Below are 23,694 nucleotides of genomic sequence, written 5' to 3'. Positions count from 1 at the left end.
CACCCATGTTCCCCAGCAACTGGTGTACATAGGCTCACTGCCTCTGGTTCTGTAGGTAACACATAGCCATCAAGAGTAATAGCCATTGATAGCATTTTCCTCCAGGAATTTGTCTAACCTCCTTTAAAAGCCATCCAAATTGGTGGCCATCACTACATCATGTGGTAGCGAGTTTCATAGTTTAACTATGTGCCATGTGAAGAAGTATTTCCTTTTATCTGTCCTGAATCTCTCACCAATCAGCTTCATGGGATGACCCCAGGTTCTAGTATTTTGAGAGAGGGAGAAAAATGTCTTCCTATCCACATTCTCCACACCATGCATAATTTTGTAGACTTCTATCATGTCTCCCCTTACCCTCCTTTTTTCCAAGCTAAACAATCCCAGCTGTTAACCTTCTCTCACAGGGGAGATGTCTATGTTGTCAGTCCTCTTGTTGAGAGAGGCATGATCTCACAGAGAGGCTAGGCCATCTTGGGCTGGGCAACTGAATGCTAAGGGAAATTGGTGAGGAGGGCCTAAAACCCTTAGGTTTTAGGGGAAAACTTAATTCTTAGAAAATGAGCAACATTTGGTAAATTAAAGTATTTCCTGCTGCCTACGGGCTTTCAAAGGACACTTTGCAAATTATATATAGAAGCCAGTTTGAATATTGAGAGGTTGTAGTGAGAAATCATTGTGCAACAATAGACAGATGGCACTTGCTGCTTATAAAGTCCAACAGGGTCTTAAAGGCTTGAATGCTTTCTAATATCCATAGAATGCTTGGGCTGGAACACAGCAGGTCATCATCCCACCCTGTACTCTAAGGCAGAATCTGGCACACATCCGTGCTCCGCAGATTATCCACATACTTTATCCAGACCATACTGCCAAAGGTGAGAGCAGATTCAAGGAATGCACACCACACCATTGTGCCTCGAGAGCAGAGAGCTCCAGATGACACAAATAATGATGAAACTAGAACCCTATTCAGGCATTCTAAACCTGAATGGGGTAAACATCTGAGGGACGGGAGTGCTCCAACCCTGCCCCTCTTCTTCAACATGAGGAGGGCAACATTGTGAACAGGAGAGCCTCCTGTATCCCTGGAGGCTTGCCAGGCACTCCAGAATACTGATTTTCCAACTTTCTAGGTCACATGAAGAGGATACAGGAGGCTGTCCTCTTCAGACCATTGCCTTACACATGGTGAGGAAGAGGGGCAGGGCTGGGGAGCTCATTCACCTCCCGTGTTTATCCTATTCAGGTTTAGAATGCCTGAATAGGGCTTAGATATGGCAATATTTACATCTTTAGTCCTGGTGTGCTTGCTTATAAATAAATAACCAGTACAGTGAGGGCTGAGACAGATCAGAGACATGGAGGAAGAGGACCTGTAAGTAGTTGCTACCACTATGGCCCTGAATGGAACCATACATCCCTGCACCTTCTATTGCAATGGGAGGAAACCAACGGGAGCTTTCCTCCCATTGCAAATAGCAGGCATGGAGGGGAGGGAGTTGGGGGCAGAGAAATAATTCTAATTGGAACCATGGTGGAAGCAAAGGCTTAAATGGGCTTGATCTGGCTCAGCTCACTCACCCCCTGCCCCAATGGTGGGCGTTTATTTTTTTAAGAAGCAAGCAGAGAGAGGGCTGAAGGCATGAATACCATGAATACTGTCACTTCTTTTTCCTTCCCACAGTGAGCAAAATTGCTACTGATTCAGCTAGCTAGTTCTAAGTGGCACCAGTGTGTATGGAGAAAAGATGTCGGAGAAATCTGCAATGGATTCAAATGAGTTTGGATTTCTATTAATCCAACCTGTGGATTCCGCAGCAGACTGGCATGCTTCGAGTCATGTAGATTCTGTGGAATTGTGGACCAGGTTTTTTAATGGGGGGGGGGGATTTGGTCAAATTTGCACTTCTGCGAATGCACATTAGCACTAATCACATTACTGCTAGTGCACACTTGCAGTAATGCGCATTCATGGTTGCGCAAGTGGAATGAAATTCTCATACATCCCTAAAAAATCTATTTCCATCTATGAGCGGAAGATGGAATAAAAGGTCTCTGACAACCCGTGAAACACAGACAAAACAGATTTAATAAAATCTGTAGATATCTAGTGTGGAGCTCTCCTACCAGGAAGAAAAGCTTTGAACCCACTTATGCTTCTTCTGCCTAAGGGCCCATGAGAGCATCACTCAGGAACCTTTCTTCAAGTTCCAGACTCAGTTCTAAAACAAGGGAAGTAGTAATTAAAATAAGGGTATATCTGAGCACCGCATGGGGAGAGTATTTCCTTCACCATTGAGTGACAGCCGTCAGCCTTAGCCTGGAATTAGATGGGTTGGGTGGGAGGGAGGGGAAGGTCCCCAGGCAAAAGATATGACCTCCAGGTACTTTTGTGTCCCAGCATCTCCAATTTCAGAAATCAAGTATTGTCTTCTATTCCCAAGCAACTGCTTCAGGATGAGTAAAAAAATATCAGGCCACATTTTGGATTAAATTATTTGCTAGCCATCTCTGTGCAGCAGAATCCTTGCATGTTATTAACTGAACCTAGGCTTTGTTGAAGCTTAGTATGTGTGTGGGTCATTTTCTTTAATGATATCTCTGAATAATAATAATTTAAAAGTTTGACAAACTAGTTAGCCAGGATCTTTTGCATGGGAAGGAGGCTGAAACAGGCTTTGAGTTAATTATTGTTTCCATTGGGCTTTCTCCCTGTAGGATTTGCAGTCAGTAACTTCAACTACACAAAGAGTCCACTACCAGGTAAAATATGTCTTGCCTCTCTCCCTTTAAGAAGAAACAATCACTGGAAAGTCTGATTCAAGCTTAGGGTGCAATCCTATGCATGTTTAGACAGAAAAAAGTCCTACAACTCCCAGCATGGCTGGCTGGGGAATGCTGGGAGTTGTAGGGCTTTTTTCTGTCTGAACATACATAAGATTGTACTCTTCATAATTTTTCTTATTATTTGGGACTACGTTTCTTTTACCTGAAAGGATAATTTGGGCAGATGTCATTAATCCAATAGAAAATTCAATGACCTGTTGACAGTCACCTCTGGCATTGCTGCTGGTGCCACTTGGGCTTCCTGGTGGCATTGATGCAGCTGCCAGTGCCCTCTCCCCTAGGTGGGTAGGATGGTTAGCTGTTTTGGGGGTGCTGTAAAGGACTGAGAGCTGAGCACCATGGTTTATCTCCTGCAATGCAATGTCCAAGTCTGATGTCAGACACAGGGCATTGCAGCATGGGAAAGAAAACATGAGGGGAAAGATCCAATGGTGCCCATGCACTAGCATGACATTGCGCTAGCAGAAACCAATGCTCTGATTGGAGCTGATGGCTACTTCCAGACCATTCCAATGCCACCACTGGATAAGCCTACCTGGGGTCAAGGGGTAGCTGGCAGCTGCAACTCCACTTTCCATCAGCCACAGTCAGGAATGATGGGAGTTGTAGTCCAGCATTGTCTGGAGTTCCACTGGTTCCTCACCCCTGGTATGGATATATCAGATCCCAGAGAGAAAATAAGGGACTGCATTTGGGGGCAGTGCAGCAATGAGAGCAAAACTTGCCCACTCTTCTGAATCAGGTGACTCAATCAGAAAACTCAAGTGGATGGATTCAGTGTGTCTCAAAGTGCATAGAAATTCATTGTGCCCTCCCTTCCAGAACACATGGGTCATCTTTCTGCCCTGCCCATTATAATGATGAACACTTTGCTAGTTATATATAGAAGGAAGCCAGTTCATCGTTTCCATGTCTTCCTTGCACTCTAGCACAACACTCTTGAGTGACCAAGAACGTAACTCAGAAAAGGGGGACTGTGCAGATGGAGGTCTGAGGCTCGTCATTATGTTCTATGGGACAAAGACAATGGGGCCATGATTAGCAAGACTGTTGGGAGAGGGTAAAGGCGCCTTGGACCCCATATCATATGGCATTTACAGTTCTGTGCACAAGCTCCTTGCAGCAGTTCCAGGTTGCATTTACACTCTAGATTGCTATTTTTGAAGATGTATCTTCCAGCATGTCTTTTCAATGCTATCTCATCTTATACATGGCAGTTGCATTTAAAAACAAAACAAAACTGGTCTTGCCTTAAGGAATATTGACTTGTTATCGCTTTCATGTATTTTCCACATCATTCTCCACCACCACCACCACACACACACACACCCTACTTAAAGTTGGAAATGGAGATTTTGATAAAAGTTAACACTGATGAGGGTGCCCATACATTTCAGTGTGAATTTTTCATGGGGAATAAAGGTTCACATCATGAAGATCAGCTGGTATTATATCAAACCAGTCTCTCTGTTCTTTCTATAGATTGTTATACCCAGAAAAATCAGTAATAGTTGAGAATGTTCAGCATCTTATAGGAATTGACACCCCCTGCACCTCCACAGAATAGTTTTGTTCCATGAAATAGATGTGTCAATCTTTATAACATTATACGGATCAGAAAGTTGCATTTTAACAAAGTTCTAGCTATGGTGGCCACATGTCTTCTTTAACAGAGAATCCTTTATGTGAAAGGCTGCCAGAGTCCTCTGTTTGAAGGTGTCTTACATTTGATGGGCTGTCCTGTCCAATTCTGATTTAAAGATAAAGAACCATAAACACCATTGCCCATTAGCACCTGGGCAGCAGACTGAACTAGCAGGCACACAGGCAGGAACACAGCTCACCTGGTCACAGTCTTCTGTACTATGTTGAGATGTACTGCATTTCTGTTTAAATTATTGTAATTTCTGAATTGGCATCTATACATATAAATTAGCATATGCAGCTTTTAATGCAAACTGCTATCTTCCTTTCTCCCCTTTGTTTCGTGATGCATTTCCTCTTTTTTGTTAATTCATAAGTGGCCACCTTAGGTTCTCCTGAGGAGCCTCATTCGTACAAGGAACTTGCATCTCTCCACTGAGTATCACTTCATTGACTTGTCTGTAGAACATTTGGACCCTGATCTAGCTAAAGTTAGTTGTGACTCAGGGCCAAACTAGATATGACAGTAATTGCATGAGTGTAACTTATGGGCTAGTTTCTTGTGAGTGCAATTCAAATGCAAGTTCTTTTTGTTGTTGTTATGGAGGCTTCCCTTGAAATGCAAGTTGCAACTCCACAGAGTCCATTTTTGTCAGAACTGTTCCAAGGAGAGAGAGAGTTAAACCACCCCACGCCACCTCGTATGATCCTGAGGCAGTTCAGGCTTCCCCACAGGAGCTACTTACATAATAGAAATAGTAAAAACAAAAAAAGCATGCATATGAATTGCATTCACACAGTTAACATCACTCTAGTTTGCCCCTGAGTTCTGCTGAAACCAATGGAAGAAGTTAGTTCCGACTGCTACTTGGATGCATTCACACAGAATGCAAAGCCATGGTTTGGGTCAGGGGTGGGGAACATTTTTCAGTCCAAGGACTGAATTGGTGCTGTGAACGCACATCAGGGGCAGCATGCCAGCAGTGGGTGGGGTCAATCTAGCATGATTGCTCAAACATGATTGCTCAAAGTCACACACACACACTCACACACACACACACTCACGTTCACACGGCACCTCTCCCTCGCTGCAGCCAGGCTTTTGAAAAGCCTCCATTGTTGGCAATGGAGGCTTTTTAAAAGCCTGACTGCAGCAGGGGAGGGCTGACTTTTTTCAGGTGTGTTCATTTGAATATATATGCTTTTTTATTATCTTCTTGTTGTTTGTCATTTCCCCTTTTCCTTTCATTATAATTGCAAATAAAATTTGTATATATAAAAAAGTACTCCCAAGACTTGAATTTTCAAGCTGAGAAATGAGCCTTGGTAACATAGTTTATCCTTCCCTTTCCCTGCCTCTGTCTTCCCCTTGTACCATTTTCTCTCTTGTTTTGTTGGCTATGTATATCTGCAAGTCAGCCTCTTTTGAAGCCTTTCATGTCCCATCAGTATACTTTATGATGTTTCATTTTGAATGAAACTCCCCTCTTGGGTTCCCTTGGATTGCTCAGGTAATTATATATTCTCCAGGAGTCCTTGCCACAGAGTGTCTTGCTAAGGTTAATTTGAGGGCCTTTCTATGGGCAGCATTATCTTATTATCAATCTAGTATAAATTATGGCATGGGAGAGAAAGCTGGATGATGACAACAACAGCATTCCAGTCGTTTAGTCAACAGAGCCATCTTCATGTCTCACTAATAAGGCATCTGGGGCACTTTTAGATCTTATAAACACAACACATTTCTCTCTTGGGTTTCCCCTGGAGTTTGGAATTGGAAGAGTCAGCAGAAACCATTACAGTGAACTCAGCTGCAAATGAGAAGCTTGTCCCCTTCCTTGTTTGTGTTGTTTGTTGCTCCAGTGTGTTTAATGCATACACATCCATCCTCATGTGACAGAGTGCTCCACCCCCCTCTGCTTCAGCTGCAATGTTGGACCACCTTCAACAGAAGTGTTGTGGGAAAATAAACACATTCCTACTTGGAGCTGATGCCTGCCTGTATTGGCCCCAGGCCTGTAGTTTTAGAGAGACGTAGAGATCCATAATGCTCTTTGCTTATGCCCAGTTTTCCTGCTGGTAGGCCTCTTGATTTTTAAGATGAGTCAAAGGTCGATATTGCCACCTCAGCACATTCTATGCTAATGAGCGCTGGTCTTATCAGGGCCTAGGATGCTCTTGAGAAGTGAGGCTATGTTTATGCTAAGCTACAGGTGTCTGTGCTGGGAAAGTTCTGATTGTTTTCCTTCTGAACAAGCACTGTTAGCCTATGCTGGGAAAGTTGCAGAGGGATGCTAATTAATGCCTGCTGCTGTCATGCTGCCTCACTGCTAACATATATGGTATAAGACCCATTGTACCCCTTGGCTCTGTGTTCAGAGAAGCTGTCTGAGCCAACCATTGGGTGTGCCTGTGTGCTCTAAGTACTCCATAAAGTCTCCTTGTAAGCAAACCTGGATCTGGCTTATCACTATCTCGACACCTCCAAACCTTAGCAGCCCACGGCTGGGGCATACACTGCCAAAGCTAACTCTGCCTTGTCTGTGCAGCTCGACCCAGAAATATAAACATAAATCTAAATCTATCTCCATTTGATTAAGCTTATTCATCTTCATCTGTGATAGCAAAGTCAGCTTGCTTTGTATGTTCCTCATTCTCCTCGTCTCTTCCCTAAAATGGTGTCTGCACCCAGGTTAATTAGTACTTTGCCTGAGCACCAGCTGCGTTCCACTCTGCAGTTGAACTAGGAGACTTGGACCACAGACCTACATGTGCAGACAGCCCCATTGCACAAGCAATCCATGCAGTGTCTTGGTGCACCAAGGCTTTCTTTAAGGCATGGAGAGGTATTCAGCTCAGTCCCAGAATGTTGTGCAGCTTTGCTCCAGAATCCTATGCAACACTGCAAGAGATCCTAGGCTGTGTGCCTCTCAGATTAAAGTGCAAGATTAAAGTGCAAGATGATTAAGGATGAGTCTTTCTGCAGGGGGTTAGAATGTCTAGTTAGTTGCAGGACTTGTTCCCTTCCTTGTGTTTTAAGCTGTACCATGTATCTTGGAGTTTCTCCTCTCTGTCTTTTGGTGTGACATCGCATCACATCATGATCTTTAAGACTGACTGAGAATTTCATCTTAACAGTGATAATTATGAATAATAGGGAATGGACTGGCAACAACATGTTGCCGTGTGGAATGTCCCAGTTCAGATGCCAACTTCCAGGACACTCCATTCCTTCCCACCCCATGGTTTTTTGTTCATCCCCCCCAACAGACAATCTGCATTTGGTGGCTACTGTGCATGCTCAGACCTCATCAGGCTACTTCTCTGTGAGGAGGTTGCCTTCTTGGTTCCCCCCCCCCCGCCAAATAATTTTTGTTCCCCCGAGCATGCCGATACCCCCCACTTGTTTCTCAGTGGCCTCTTTTTGTCTACAGTCCTGTTGGCATTCACTAGCTGAGTTTGCTATTAGAAGGAATAACAATCACACTCTACTTGTATATTTTTACAAGTGACTTGTACATATGGTTGTACAAGACATTAGAAAGACACCATAGTTCCCCAGTGTACTTTCTTATCCAAAGGAAGTAGAACCTCAGAAACCCAACACTTAGGGAAATGAGGAGTGCAGAACAACATGCCTGAGATGCCATTCTGAGATGGTTGATTCTGGTGTGTGAAGTGGGTTCAGGATTGTGTGATAGAAATAGTTCCCACAAAAACAGCATAAGTAAAACTTCACTTCCGGGATAACCATATGTTTAAATCTCTTGGGAGTGTGCATGAGAAGGGTGTTAGGAACATCATTTCCTTTCTCATTGTGCATAATAAAGGAGAGAAGCGGATGATAGATGGATGACTTAAATCAAGCCCAGCGGCAGGAGCTAATCAGAAGAACCTTGCAGATTCTCATGGGACCAAAGAAAAGCCATTAACCACGTGCAGAAGTCTGATGCCAAACTAATGAGCATCAGCTGGGTTGTGAGAAATTAGAGACGGTGTCCTTCAGTGGATCACACCCTAATTGTTGTTAACAGTTGGGTTGTAGAAGTTGCCTAGGGAGTGAGTGCCTGGTTTGCTGCACACCAAGAATACCTGTCTGACCCAAGAACATATCTAGATGGTATGTGCAGTTCAGTTGCATATTTTTGGCCATGGAATAATATCTATTTTTGTAGCCTGTTTCTTATGGCTAGCTGAGTTAGAGTCTCTAGTGGACTATATTATTTTTTGGTGTGTCTTTTAGAGCCGTGTGCCAGATAAGTTAGTGTTCTACCTTTTGTATACCTTTCTTTCACTGATGGGCATTATAGAAATGTAAAAAATGAATGAATAAATAAATTTCTCAGTACAAATTCTCATGAGTATACATTAACACTGAAAACCCATTCTGCTTAACTTCAAAAATCTATGATGGAGTCACTGAAAAAAAAACATTGATTTGACCAGTGACGTTGGTAACTGACCCTATGTGTGACTGCTTAGCTTGTATGCAATTTTTCTCATGTGGGCTCACAATACCTCAGTCCAATTGGTTGCAAAGGTTTCTTGTTTTGTTTTATAAACACTCATCATTCCCTGAGTGAGAATGGATTCTTGCTACTGAAAATGTGCCTGGCATCATGCTCACCTAGACATACTTTACAATGGGCCATGTCACCAAGCAGTCATCCGTCGGTGCATAGCATGTCCTGATAAATTTTCAACCTGTGATAAACATGTGTGGCGTTTTTATGCCACAATGATTTAGCTCATCATTGTGAGCTAAAAATGGAGAAATCTGACAGATACCTGACCGTTCGGTTTGCTCGATGATTTCCCTGTGCAACCAGGCCCAGGGGTGATCTTTTCAGTGATGTGAAACTACCCTAAGATAATATTCGGGCATGTATGTCCATCACTCAGATACTTGCACCTGAAACAGTGAGATGCCTCCATTGAAAAGTATTGGTTTTGAGGGGATGTGATGTGATTTGATTTGGAAGCATCCTTCAGATGTCACTAGGAATATAGGAAGCTGCCTTTATACCGAGTCACACGCTGGTTAATCTAGCTCAGTAATATCTGTATTGATTGGAAGCAACTCTCTAGGGTACAGGTGGGCAACACATAACTCACAAGCTGCATGTACCTTGCTGCCCTTCTGTGTGGCCCAGTGCCGTGCTGCCACCACTGTGCTGCCCTCCCCCCTGCTGAATTTGCTCCTGCAGTAGCAGGGGCAACCCCTGTCCCCAGCAGGGGTTGCTGCCAACATTTGGTGGTCTGGTCAGGGATGTCTGTTGCCAGGACATCTGTTTCGTTTTTGGCTTGAAGTTCCCTGGTGTGCCTGACTCAGCTCACATTTGCTGGCCAAGCCATGGGTTTTTTCCTGAAATCCAGGAACTTTTTTCATTCTTTTAAATTTATGCAAATAGAGATTTGTGCAAATTACATCTGCAATTTGCGTAATTTGCACAAATTGTGGCCAAAATGTGCGCAAATTACACAAATGGCAGCTGCAATTTGTGCAAATCTCTATTTGAACAACAACAACAAAAGTGGAAATCCATGCAGTGTCTCAACTCAATACAGATCAAGTCAGGCCTGTTCGTGGAAAATGGACCAAAGTTCTGGGGGGCCAAACCAAGGGAAGCTCATCAAGCTCCACCTTCCCCACAAAATGGAGTCCTCTGACATCCCTAGGCCTGTCATTAAAGGCAAAAATGGCAAAAAGCTAAATAGGGTTCTTTTTTGCTGCTGCCAAGCTGAATATTGGTGGTGAATTCAGTGGTGCAGCATTGGGGGGCAGGGGTGTGGCCCAGATGGGTGCCACAGGGGCAAAATGGGCTGCTGGATCCCTGGAAATTGCCCAGCCCTGCCCTAGGTTTTCAAGCTGGAGTCTTTGCTGGACCTATCTGGAGACCCTACAGCCTGAACATGGGGCCTTTTGCATCGAAAGCAAGGGCTCTCCTACTGAGCTGTTTGATCTGCTATGGCTGTTTCACACATGCAAGTCCTCCCAGTGGTCGTTGCTCTCATGAGGTCTGGAAGAAATGTGTATCAACTCACTTGATCTGTGGGGACAGAGTTTATTCTTAATATTGATGATGCATTTAAGTTCATAATAAAAGTTCAGTATTGTCTCAGTTGCTAGAAAAGATAGGGAGATACCATAAATGGGACCAGAAGTGTGCATATGGTGTGTGTGTATGTGTGTGTAAGTGCCCTCCAACAACTAGATAACCCCCACCCCCATGACTCCCCATTGCTGGATCTCTCTGATTGCTTGAAGGACAGGTACTTTTGACCTAGAAATTCTAATTGAATCATAAACTGGAAATTAAAGTAAGCTGGCAATCCTAACTGTGCTTACTGGAAAGGTAACTCCATCAAAATCAATATGACTTGCTTCAGTGAAAATATGTTTACAGGTAGTAGAGTTAATGTAGTGTATACCATTATGTCTCTTTCAGAAATCTAGCATGAGTGCCAAAGCTCCCCCATCCTGAAATGGACTTTGCCTTATCTCCTACAAAATACCTTTTATGCTCAATACAGTCCATAGCTGGATTCAGTGGTGGTGTATTTGGTAACACTGAAACTTTTATCAGGCCCGGCCCTTCTGTTAGGCACAGTGAGGCAGCTGCCTCAGGCAGCTGGTTTGGGGTGTCATAAAAAGGCAGCAAATTGTTAGTGATTTCATTTATTTTTATTGTATTTTTACAGCGATGAAAGACAAAGAGGCACTTCTGGGGTTTTCTGCCTCAGGCACCAAAATAACCTGACTGGCTTTTGATACTATGCAACTTGACATGGCACCATTTGCTGTTCTACCTCAGGCAGCAAAATATCTTGGGCTGGCCCTGACATTTAAACTAGGATGCCCACTGGATAATGAGAATCTGAAACATACTGTATGCTAATACACTATGGGAGCAATCCTATGGCTGCTAGTCAGCGGCCATAGGATATTTGGTTTTCCGAGAACTGCCCCCCCCCCCACTTCCGGACTGCCTTGGAGGCAGCGTGGCACAGCCCCATCCTCTGTGCTCACAAAAGGAGTGCGGAGTGGCTGAAAAGGGGAGTTCTGGGGGGTGTTCCGAGGTGGGGAGGGCAGAAATGCCTGTATGACACATCCAATGTGTCGTACAGCAGCCTCCTCCCCCACTCAGCCCTCCTGTGGCTAGACAGCCACAACTGGCTGTCTAGCCAAAAATGCAGGGCAGGAGGAGTGCAGCGGGAATGATCCCCTCCATGCTTTGCCTGCCCTGGATTGGATAGGCGGTTGCCTCCAAGTTCGGAGGCGGCCGCCTATCTGGATAGGATTGCGCCCTGTATTACTCAGTGTTAAGTATGGTTTCTTATCTTCCACCAGGGCCAGCAAACTCAAAGGCAATCCATGAGTTAAGACTGTTCCCATAACCATCTTGTTTGTTTTTATTTGTTTATTTACATACATATTTTTACCCTGCTCTTCAGCAAAAAAGCCTCCTAGAATGGCTTACGCAGATTAACAATAAGACAGTCCCTGGCTTCAGGCTTACAATCTAAAAGACATGACACAAAAGGAAAAGGGATTGGGGGCGGGAGGGGGGAGGGAAAAAAAGAGAACAAAACTCAGGCACCAGGTCTTAGTTTCGAAGTTCTTATTAGGTGTTCTTTCTGGCATGTGATGTAAGGCAGAAACAAGCCCTCTTGTAGCTGTTCCTTCTCAGGCTGATGTATGGGGAAGAAGAAAATATTGCCAGATAAGTTATCTGCAACCCTACATGAACCCTACTGGATTATGGGAATGCATTAAAGCTGCAATCCTATCCCCACTTACGTGGGAGTAAGCTGCATTGCAGTCAAAGGGACTTGCTTCTGAGTAGATACGTATAGGATTGCAATGAAAGACACAAATGGTATGCTGTGCCTACGATGAACACTAATGTACTAGATAAGTGGGAGAGGCGATGACAAGATAGCATTTCCTTTGGATTTGAAAGAAACAACATCTAATTTAGACTGTAAGGTCCCTGGGGACCATCTTTTCTGCCTATGTATCTCTGTAAGGTGCCATTTACATTGACAGCACAGTATACACAATGACGATGGCAACAACTACTGTTAACATTGTCTTTTCTTCCTGTCCCATCCAGGACCAGGAAAGCTCTTTCCCAAGAGCATCGTCAGTTCAGAGACTTTCTCCTAGATGGTGCTTCCTAGATGGTAAGTGTAAAAGGCAGCTTCCTTTGCAGCAAAGAGATGAACAGTGCGCTCCTATGCATTTTTACTCAGAAATCAGCCCTGGTGTGTTCAATGGGGTTTACTCCCAGGGAGGTGCACATAGGATTGCAGCCTAAGACAAATTTACATAGACACGTGGAAGACTGTTCAAGGATAACTGAAGCCCTTTCAGCTATTATGAGTATAGTCAGGGGACCTACCCAGTTTCTCCAGGCTGGTTTCATGCAGCACCTGCTGTCTGGAACATCACTTGGTAGTGCTTTAATTCCAGAAGAGGAGGAGGCTGGTGGGGAAGTCCTAGCATGCTGGAGATGTGTTAACATGGAACAGGAGCATTCTACACTCCCTGTTTATATTTATTTACTTAGGGCGCAATCCTATGTGGAGAGGCGGCCGCCTCCGAACTCAGAGGTGACTGCCTATCCAATGCAGGGCATGAGGAGCACGGAGGGGATCATCTCCTCCACGCTCCAGCCACCCCGCACTCAGGACCAGATGGTCAATTTTGGCGGGCTAGCCACAAGACCTTGGAGTGGGGGGGGAGGGGAAGGCCGGACGACGCATAGGAAGCATTGTACCAGCACTTCCGCACTCACCACCCCTCATCCCTCACCGCTCCTGGGAACACCCCCTTTTGCCCCACTCTGTGCTGCTCTTACATGCACGGAGCCTGGGGTGAACCACACCTCTTATGAGGCAGCAGGGGAGGGGGCGAGGAGGCAGTGCTTCGGGAACTGACCTCAGAGCACAGGCTCCGAGGTTGGTTCCCAGAAACCGACCAATCCTATGGCCATCTAGCTGCTGTCTAGCGGCCATAGGATCGAGCCCTTAAATTTGCAATCCTATGCATATGTAGACAGAAAAATGTCCTAGCATGGCTGGCTGGGGAATTTAAAAACAGGAACTATTAAACCAGCCAACAATTACATCAAAAGGGTTAATGACATTTTGCACAACATGCTCCCAATATATAGGGGAATCCTGTTCATAGTTTTTATGGATAGCTGCTCCTATCCATAAGCTGCAAACCACATGCCATAAAGGGCTTCTGCCCTAGGATCGCAACATACTTCCCTATATGTGTGCTTCATGATTTCTAGTATGGGTGAAGCATCAACACATGGCTGTTGTTAGGCTGGTTGTTGTTATGGTTTGTTTTGAAATTGTAGTGTTAAGGTTGCTGCTGAATTTGAAGAAGAAAAGTGTATCAAAACATTTTGCTGAAACCTTCTCTTTAACATAGTTCTTTCCTCCTTACTTTCAGCAACTTCTGCTGATCGCTTTTACCGCATCGACAGATCTCAGGTAAGGTACATCTCCATTTTGTTGCCTTTCTTTTAGTCCCTTTAAATAAATTGTCAGTTGCACAGGATTGGGGTTACCATTATACTAAAGATAATAGGGCACCCACCAAATTTGAGCCTCTTACTATCTAATAGTTTATGAACTGCTTGGCTGAACTGCATAGAGAAGGAACAAATGACATATGTCATCCTATCCATCTTTATGATTCTATTTTTCTGTGATGTCTCATGAGATGCTGGATTAAAATTGTGGAATGCAATGCACATTAATCTGTTCACAATTTATAAATGACTCAGGACTTCGAATCTTTGAGAACTTGGGCCTATTGGTTAAATACCTCATATACAAAATCTGTACAGTTCCAAAGCATTATCTTGGTCATAAACGTAATTTTAATTTGATTCTATATTCCAAGAGTGTCAAGTTAAATGAAATACCCTGTCTAAATTGGCACAAGGCAACCAAAATCAAAGGACATTTATACCAAGAAGAATCTGCTTGACTTTATGGCGTAAACCAGTGTGATGCCTAATAGCACAACTTCCTTCTCCTTTTGTGTGTGTGTGCTTATCTTCCTGTGCTTAGGACAGCTACATTTAAAAAGAAAATCTCAGCATTTATCTCCTCTTGCTGTTTACAGTCCTTCTAAAACCCTAATCCTCTGTATGTGAGATAACTCTGGATATTATGATAATGTTACAGGCCTGTACAAAATATTCACAAAGCACATCAAACTCAGGGTAAAAACATTTATAAGCAACATAGCACTTAGTCAGATGCTTGCTGAAAGTTCTGCAACATAGAAGTCATTCTGTTTGGCTGGCTTTTAAATATTTAAAATACAGTTAATGGCTATGCAGCTGCAATACACCAACCAAGTGTGTTCGTCCCTTGCGAGTGGAGATGGGGTAATGAAGAGACAGACAACAAAGGCTTGGATTGAAATTGGGCCACATTTACTGAAATATCTGCAAAGGGGAAACCTAGAATGGGTCCTGACTGTGCCAGTGGCTAGCTGGCACTTTTATGGGCAAAAACACACCCAGCCTGAGGGGTGGCATGTCCGCCTTGCCGCCCCTCCGGACTGCCCCTTATGGGGAAGGTAGACCTTTCCCTGTCACCCCCTCCCAGTGCTGCCAAACACCTGGGTGAGTGAGGTGAGTCGGTCTCCCAGGCAACCCTTATCTCCCCACCGAGCTGCAGAACCTCTTCAGGAGGCCTCAGGCATCACCTGTTACCATAAGGTGCCTCTGCATGCTCACCATCCCTAATCTTGTTCTCCTTTGCCCGTCCTAGCCGCCACCAGGAGTGACAAGCCTATTGCTTGTCAAACTCCCCCCACCTGCACAGAAGAACGTCCCTCAGGCCCCTTTGCAGATCAGACAGAAATATGTCATTCCCTGCATCAGACAGGTGCATACCGTCCTGTCTGTAGAGCTCCCTTCTTGTCGATTTGATTTCCTGATGAGTGATGATCACATCACCATGTTCGTATAGACCAAAGGCTATTTCCCGTTCCACTGTCTGATGGGCCCTTTCCATGGCCTTCTGGTCTGAACATTCGGCACTTCATTCTTGTGAACACACAAGACCGCATTGTCGTTATCCCCAGCACACGGTGCCAGATAACTCAGAATCAGCCAAGGCCTGCAGAATGAGGTCTTTGCCTTCACACAGCCAGGTCATCCTCCCCTAGATGCAGCACCAAAACCTGCGGGGGAACCTGCACATCAAGTTGATGGAATAGAGTGAAGAGGCACTCTTACTGCATACCACGTCTGCCAAGCCCCTGAACACAGGCACACTGGGACAGTCTGAGCTGGGAACCATAGCTTGACGTAAGATCATCGACCGTCCCCACCATGCTGTGCCCACATGAGCACACGCATGGGTTCATATCCATTCCATTGATCGAAAGGAGATAAAGGAGAACAATAAGTGGCAGAAAAGGAGTGGCAGTACCTTGGCATCAAGGAAAAAAAATCACATGTAAGACCTGAAGGCCTTCGAGTGCCCCCGGCCATTGCCCTCACTTGATCCAGTGCCAAAACCAGAAGATGCAGCTGTGGGAGCAGCCCCAATGTGAAAGAATGTGTCCTAAACTGGATTTCCTAGACTGAGAGTACTCAGTGCCAGCTTAGTAGCAGTTGGACAGATTAATGGCCCTACCTCTGGCGTGATAATGGATATCTGGTGAAGGGGATGCCAGGAGTCTGCAAATGCAGGTGATGTCCTGGTCCTGTCCTGGATGGTATGTCATGCACAGAAGCCTGTATCCTAGCGGCTGCTGGGAGTAACAAGCCTACTGCTTAGATGCACTCCCCCCTCTTGTGCTAAAGGACTTCTCACTGTCCCCTTAGCCTATCCAACAACACTTTGTCATTACCAAATCGGGCAGGTCCTGTCTATAAGCTCCACCCGCATCCTAATAATTTCCCGATGAGGGATGATCCTGTCGCTATTCTGATATACCTGAATACCATCTCCTGGTGCACTGTTGTATGGGCCTTTCCATGGCCCTCAATTCCACACATTCCTCCAATTAATTCGAGGAAGTAAGCAGGACCAATGCTCATTATTCCTGGCCAACAGTGCTGTATGAATCAGTCCAGCTAGACAGGATGTAGTCCTGGCTTTTCACACAAATAGGTCGTTCCCTCCAAGATGCAGTGCCAGAACTTGCAGGAGGAACTCGCACCAAACCATGATGGACTGGACTGGGAAAGAGGCACCCTCACTGTAAGCTGCGTCTGTCAAACCACTTAACACCTGCCCACTGGAACAGTCTGCTCTGGGCTCTACAGCCTGACTTATATGCCCTCCGACCAGCCCAACACCATGCTGTGTCCATACGTGAGCACGCACACACACGGGTTCATGTCTATTCTATTGATCTAAAGGAGAAATAACAGTGAGGACAAGGAAGAGATAATGATCAGTGAGGTCTCATACCCTAGGAATGGAGACAAGACCATGACTGTAAATTAGTGGGACAGCTACAACTGCTGCAGCTGAATGTGAGAGTGAAAGCCCAGGGCTCCCTAAAAACCTAACAACATATGTATATGGGATTCATGTCACCCATCCAATTACAGACCAGGCCCGACCCTGCTTACCTTCAGTGAAGCCGAAGCCTCCTGTTCCTCCAGACCAAGCCCTAAGAGCAAATGTTAAAGCTGCTGCTCTGCAAAATGAACAAAGAACGACCCTTACAACAACCTGGTGAGGCAGGCTAGGCAAAGGGCCAGGGACTGGCCCAAAGTCACCCAGTGAGCCCCACGCCTGAGTGAGCACAAGAACCCACTGCACCAACTGGCCCACTCAGCTGCCAGGGAGGTATGAAAACAAGAGTATCTGAACCCACAGAGCTACTGGTCTCTCCACACAGGGGTTGGCAACGGCTCTACCAAGGTGTCGGGCAAAATTCTCACCACGTCCTGCCCGGGGAAGCTGGGGATCGAGCCTCAGACCTTCTTTAGCAAAACAGGGGCTCTATGAGGAGTTTGAAGGCCCCAGCCTGAAACTTTAGTGTGTGTGTGGGGGTCATAAGCCCATGGAAGCAGACGGTCCACCCCACAGACCCCCTGGGGAAGACTCATGGGGCAAGATGCCACCCTAACAGATATTACCCCCTCCCCCATCACCCTAGGGCCCATGCAGCCCAAACCTTGGGCTAAATGGCCTCAGAAGACCATTGGCAAGGGAGCAGCTGCTGATGCTGCTGTCATCATCTTCAGTTCACTGCCATGGCAGAAACCCGGGCTGAACCCTGCCCCAGGAAGAACGGGGCCACAGCTGCAGAAAGCGGCCCAATCGACTGCTGGGGTGTGCGAAGGAGCCATTGCTCCTGGTGAAGGAAGGGCTGCCCGCCAGCACACAAAAGCTGCCATCCACGGTGCAGTGCCATGGCGGCCCTGGCCGATCCCAGCTGAAGACAGGGTGCACCGATGCCAGAATAGATCGTGTGTGACACTGCTCAGTCCCACACAGAAGACGCCACTCCTCCACGGGCTGGCGAGTGCATGTTAGCCACACTTCCTACAGCCACACAAGCTCGACCCCGGCCTATCCTGGCCGAAGAGGAGATGTGCCGCCAATCATGGTGCCTCTGTGGCCAATCAGGCCGACACTGTCCTTCCTTGCCAAGGCCACGGGGTTTGCCAGTCGTGTCCTCTACACAGTTGCAGAGCATGTGCTACACGCCCAGCAGCTGTGCGATCAAGGGATTGCTCTGGGAGGGGCGCGGGCCATAAAAAGGCTTCACCAGCCCCTCCCCATTAGAGTGCTACCACGAGGGATGCCCAATGGCATCCCGAGTTGTCTTCTCACCCCACCCACCTGCAATGCCCCCCCCCCCCACGGCCAGGCAAGCTGGTTGTGGGGGTAGGACATTTCTGGCAATAGAAGAGCTTGGTGCATCAAACCAATGGTCCATTCAGTCCAGCATACTTTTGCTGCTCAGTTCTATAGGACTTGTTCAGCTTGATTTGAGCCATGCTTACTTTGGAAAAAGGTCTCACTGATGAACTTTTCCCCAAGTCATTGTGCATAGGCCTGCAGCCTTAATGGATAACATGCTTTAATGTTCTTTCACACTCACGATCACCTCTATGGTTGTCCCTCTCATTTTACAGATGGGAACTGATCCTGGGAGATGGAGACTTACCTTAGGCCACTTAGTGAATCCAAGAATAACAGTGATGGATTCCCTCTAATGGTCCAGTTCTAACACAGTATCCACTGGATCCAATTGTCTTTCCACAAAACCACTCAGCTCATAGTGGTCAGCTGAAAATCTTGTGTATCCTGGGCAGTATCCAATGATGACCACCATTGAGCAACCAGCCCTGCCAATTCAGTTGCAGAAGCAGTTCCCAATGACGTTTTGACACTTCTGGGGTATGGATGTCAGAGAAATCCATTTGGGGGTGGAGTTCGATGAGTTTTCCTAGGTTTGCCTCCCCAACTTTGGGTTGGTTCCTGCTGTGGTGCCTGATGCAATCTGCAATGAGTCAGGCCAGTTTGCAGATTTTCTGACAATTTGGCACATTTTGGGGAAGGTTTGCAATTTTCCCAAATCTATGGCTGAATTTGTGCAAATTATGGCAGAATTGCATAATTTCCACAAATTCTGTCATAATTTGCACACATTGTTCAGAAATATGCGCAAATTGTTCCCAGAGTTTGGGGAAGAGCCCACAGCTCAGCTTCCAGATGCAAGTGAGTTGTATGCGCTGCAGAAGTCCATCGAGCCAAAACAGAAATGGATTTCCCAGCAACAGTCATCTCTATTCTGGGGGTAACCCAAAACTATTGGAAATGCTCTTTTCTGAAACATGATCAGCAGAGGTTGCATAAGAAAGCTCTGACAACCTGCCCCATCCCAGAAACAAGCATTTCCACATGTTTCAGGGCTTGACCCTGGAAGCCTTAAATCCCCGTTGTACAAGTGGTGGGAACCACTTGTGCAATGGAAGTGGTGGAGCTGGCCACTTGCATAACAGGAGCAGCAGTGGGCCCCACTCGTGGACGGCCAGCCCTGGATACTGCCCATTGACTTTATTGCTAAGACTAGCCAGTCACCATGCACAGGAAGGATCCAGTTTCTGCATTGCAAAGCAGGTGGAGGTGGGGATATGTTTCTGGTGCTTTCCCCCAAATTAGCTCCTTTATGTGATGTTTGGGCACACATGGTTGGCTGACTATGGCCAAAGAGGTGGTGGGATTTTCAGCTGCTTTCCGTGGGGCTACCATGCACCTCTTGGTGATGGCCCACATTATCTCTACATCAAGAGATTGAGTTCAGTCCTTAAGGCTGCAATCTTATACATACTTAACCTGGAAGTAGGTCTCATTGAACTGTACAGGACTCAACTTCTGAACAGGCATGCATTGGATTATGCTGTCAACGGTGTTTGACTATTGACTGAACATTCACTTCCATGCCATCGCTGCAGGAACATTTGCACTTCGTGACAGAAATTTCGCAGGACGAGATTTTTATCCTGGACCCAGAGCTGGTGGCAACGCAGCTGGCAGGAACACCTCCAGGAATGCCTGATCTGGTAGTGGAGCAGGCCTCTGGGTAAGGACTATCTTTCCATTGCTGAGATCTGGAATTCAAGGTTCTCTAGTGACTGTACATGTTTTCCTTTTATGTGTTGGGAGCTTCCCCAGGTGACAGCTTCATGTGAAGCATTTTTTTAAAGTGTTCACACAGTCAATGTACGGATGATATTAATTGCATGTAGGTTTTCCCCCCAAAGGTTTTGTTCTTTAGCAAAAGCAGCTGCCTAGGCTGCAGTCTCCAGTGGGAGACTGGCATGGGGGAGAAGAGCATCTTAGGGTGCAGTCCTACGCATGTTTAGACAGGAAAAAAGCTCTACAACTCCCAGCATTCCTGAGAGCTGTAGGACTTCTTTCTGACTAAATATACATAGGATTCCACCCTTAACCATTTCTGCTGTGCTGGCTCTCCACCTCAAAATCTCCCCAACTACTTGTTAGGATAAGCAACAGCCATTAATTAAAACCCCCTGTATTGTAGGGATGTACGAAAGTGACTTACCTTTTTGCAGATTCTGTTCATGGTGGGGGGGGAGGCATTCCGTCCCTCCCCCCGGAATCCTCAATGGGGGGGAGGCGATCCGGTCCTCTCCCCCGGAATCCTCGATGGCCAGCTGTGCTCCGCAGCAGCTCCGCGGAGCAGCCAGCCAGGCCCAGGCTAGGGCCGTCTGCAGCCGGATTTCTGGGCGCGGAGGGCTCTGGGCAAAAAAAAAAAAGGCGTACGCAAATGGCGGCGGCTACAGCTGCCACCATTTGCGTTCCTTATTTTTCTTCATCTTAGTCTATGTCAATATTTACGTAGACTAAGACAAAGAAAAGAAAGGGGAACGTAAATAGCGTAGTGGGATGTCAGAGAATTCCGCGACGGATCTCGGTGAGGCCGAATGCCAGTGCATTCACCCCCCTGAAATCCATTGCGGAACGGCCTGCCACCCCCCCAGCCCCCGCGGATCCCCCCCCAGGACAAGACTTACCTGGGGCGGATGTTCCGGGCGGCGGCAGCTCCAGCAGCAGCTTCGGCAGTGGCAGCGGTGGCGGCTGGACTTCCAACCGGCTGCTGCCGCCACCATTTGCGTATCCGTTTTTTTTTTTTTTTTTAACCCAGACGTGATAGGCTATGTAAGTCTTTATGTAGCCTATCACGTCTATGGGGAAAAAAAGAAAAAAAACAGATTGCAAATGGCGGCGGCGGCAGCCAGTCGGAAGACCAGCCGCCGCCGCTGCTGAAGCTGCCGCTGGAGCCGCCGCCATCTGGAACACCTGCCCCAGGTAAGTTTCATCCTGGGGGGGGGATCCGCGGGGGTGGGGGGGGTGGCAGGCCATTCCGTGATGGATTTCGGGGGGCTGAATGCACTGGCATTCGGCCTCACCGAGATCCGTGGCGGAATTCTCTGACATCCCTACGTATTGAGAGAAAATATTTGGCTGTAAAGCTGCTAAATGGTTAATGCATGTGGGAACAGGGTGCTGGGATGTTTCTCTCTCTCTCTTCCTGTGTAGCTCTCTCTATCTTGGTTTTGGTTTCTCTTTTACCTACTTACCTTTCTTTAGCTGTAACAAGAAAATATCTGATAATGTTAAGTAAAAGCTCCCGTTTAAAGATTTCAGTCATTTCTGTCTAAAAAATATGGTTAGACAACACATACTTTGCAACACTGCTTTTAGAGCTTTTCTACATGAGGCTGTTAATCGGCTGTTAATCTGCTGTATCTACTTTCAGTTTCATCACAGAACTGAGATCTGAGCACCACATGAAGAGGGTTTCCTTTCTTGCTTTTCCACTACATAATCTCTAGGTAGCACTGTGGTATAGCAGAATAGCACAAATACACCATTGAAAAGAGCAGTTTCTTTTACTTTCACAATTAAATGCTGCTTTCCCCCTGCTCTAAAAAAAACTTGCCAAAAGTGCTTGTTAGACACAAAAGTGTAACTGGAGGGTAACATAGTCATCTAAACAACCTGTAAACAACCAAGAAAAGCTCACAATAAATGCTTCATGTAGAAAAGCCCTTAGAGCCATGGGGGAAAAACTGATACAGGTATGCATTTCGCCCCAAGGGCAAAAAGCAGTGTGTATGTGTGTGGCAGTGGTGGATAATTTGGATATAGAAAACTGATGGATATGAATAATTACCCACCACTCCCAGCACTGTGGGGAATCATCTCCTGTGGTGGTCTTCTGTTGAAGATTGCACTTGGGTGATTGATTTAAGTAAAACAAAACCTTGGGAAGAAAATATTTCATGTACTTTTGAGTCTTAAATGCTCTTCTTGATCTTTCACCTGTGTTCAAACTACCCTTCTCAACTCAGACTGGGACATTACCCATATTAGTTGCTGTTGTTAGTAGGACCAGTGGGAGGCCTGTGTTCACCTGATGCTGCAATACTGCTGAAACAGAGTGTCAACAAGGATGCTCCCTTGGATGTGAGCCCACTGGAAAGCCTTCACAAGAGCAGAACATGGGTTACCATCCAAGGGACTGGCCATGTTCGCACTGTGTGTGACACACACACACTCTGGCAGTTAATCATACTTCCAAATGAGGAGTGCGTTAGCAACTTGGGAGTGGGTAGGATTTTTGAGGAGCCAGATTGGGAGAGAGAGAGATGGCGACTTCAGCATGCCTGTGAGAGGCAGGAACCTGTTGTTAATAGTGCATTCTGGCTTGCTCTTGTCTCCTCCCCTTGTTTCAAGCTTTGCTCCATGGAGAGATGCTAGGGCTCAAGCCAGCCAGGAAATTGGGTTTCTTGCTCTCTTCAGCAACCCAGATAGTATACCAGTCACCAGCCGTAGTGTTTTTACCTGCCAGTACTGAGTATCTGGATTTTGACAATTCTGACTCATACTAAGTAAGGGCACATCTACACTGCAAATGTGAAGCAATTTAGATCCGCTTTGATTGGCACTAGTTCTCCCAAAGCATCCTGGGAACTGTTGTTGTGTGAGGATGCTGAGAACTCTTTGTTAGAAATCCCTGTCACAAGTCTGACCTCAGCTCTCTCACATACTACAATGCCTAGGGCTCCTGGTGAGTGATACAGATAGGGATGAGCCCCAGGGCTGAAGTCTGAAGCCCTGCAGCCCAGGGGAGCCCAAACGATCACCCAGAGAACAGCAATTAGTAGCAGCAAACAGGTCTAGCCTCAGCTCCTGGAGTGGGCTAACATTTCTCATTGTAGCATCCTTTCTTTCTTATACATTTAAAAAAAATATATTCTATAGTCACGGTCTGGCTGGCCAGGCATGTGCATGGTTAGAGAGGCTCATTTTATTATCTTTACTTTAAAATATATATTATCCTTCCCTACAACAAAATGGAGCTTATTTCCAAGTAAATACGTTTAGCATCCAGGCAGCAGAAGCAAACTCCATTTTATTCCTGTGGTCATAAAGGTGCTTGAAGGGAGTGGAAAAATTGAAATTGCACATGCTCAAGATTTATTTATCAGGGTTGACAAGCAGGGTTTACTTTTCGTTTTTGCTCTAACATATCAGGAATGTCAAAGCAGTTGTAAAGCATGGAATGCTGGCGGGGTGGGCGAGGGAGAAGAGGAATGTTAGTTCTGTGGTTCACAACCCCCCGTAAGACCATATGTCGAGGGTCTAAAATTAACTAGG

General features: G+C 46.0%; 1 protein-coding gene across 1 annotated transcript in view; it reads left to right on the top strand.

Annotated features, from left to right (window-relative positions):
• The window catches only part of DGKI (diacylglycerol kinase iota), a 259,847-nt gene that overhangs the window by 153,307 nt on the left and 82,846 nt on the right, over positions 1–23,694 (top strand). Inside the window, exons 23-26 of the mRNA XM_084811723.1 lie at positions 2,722–2,766; positions 12,612–12,681; positions 13,964–14,004; positions 19,962–20,089. Coding sequence (XP_084667849.1) covers positions 2,722–2,766; positions 12,612–12,681; positions 13,964–14,004; positions 19,962–20,089 — 284 coding nt within the window. The remainder of the gene's footprint in view (positions 1–2,721; positions 2,767–12,611; positions 12,682–13,963; positions 14,005–19,961; positions 20,090–23,694) is intronic.

Source organism: Heloderma suspectum, chromosome 7, assembly GCF_057233095.1.
Source record: "Heloderma suspectum isolate Gila_16-S chromosome 7, 16-S_ref, whole genome shotgun sequence".
Taxonomy (NCBI): domain Eukaryota; kingdom Metazoa; phylum Chordata; class Lepidosauria; order Squamata; family Helodermatidae; genus Heloderma; species Heloderma suspectum.
This window is presented reverse-complemented; position numbering and strand designations above follow the sequence as displayed.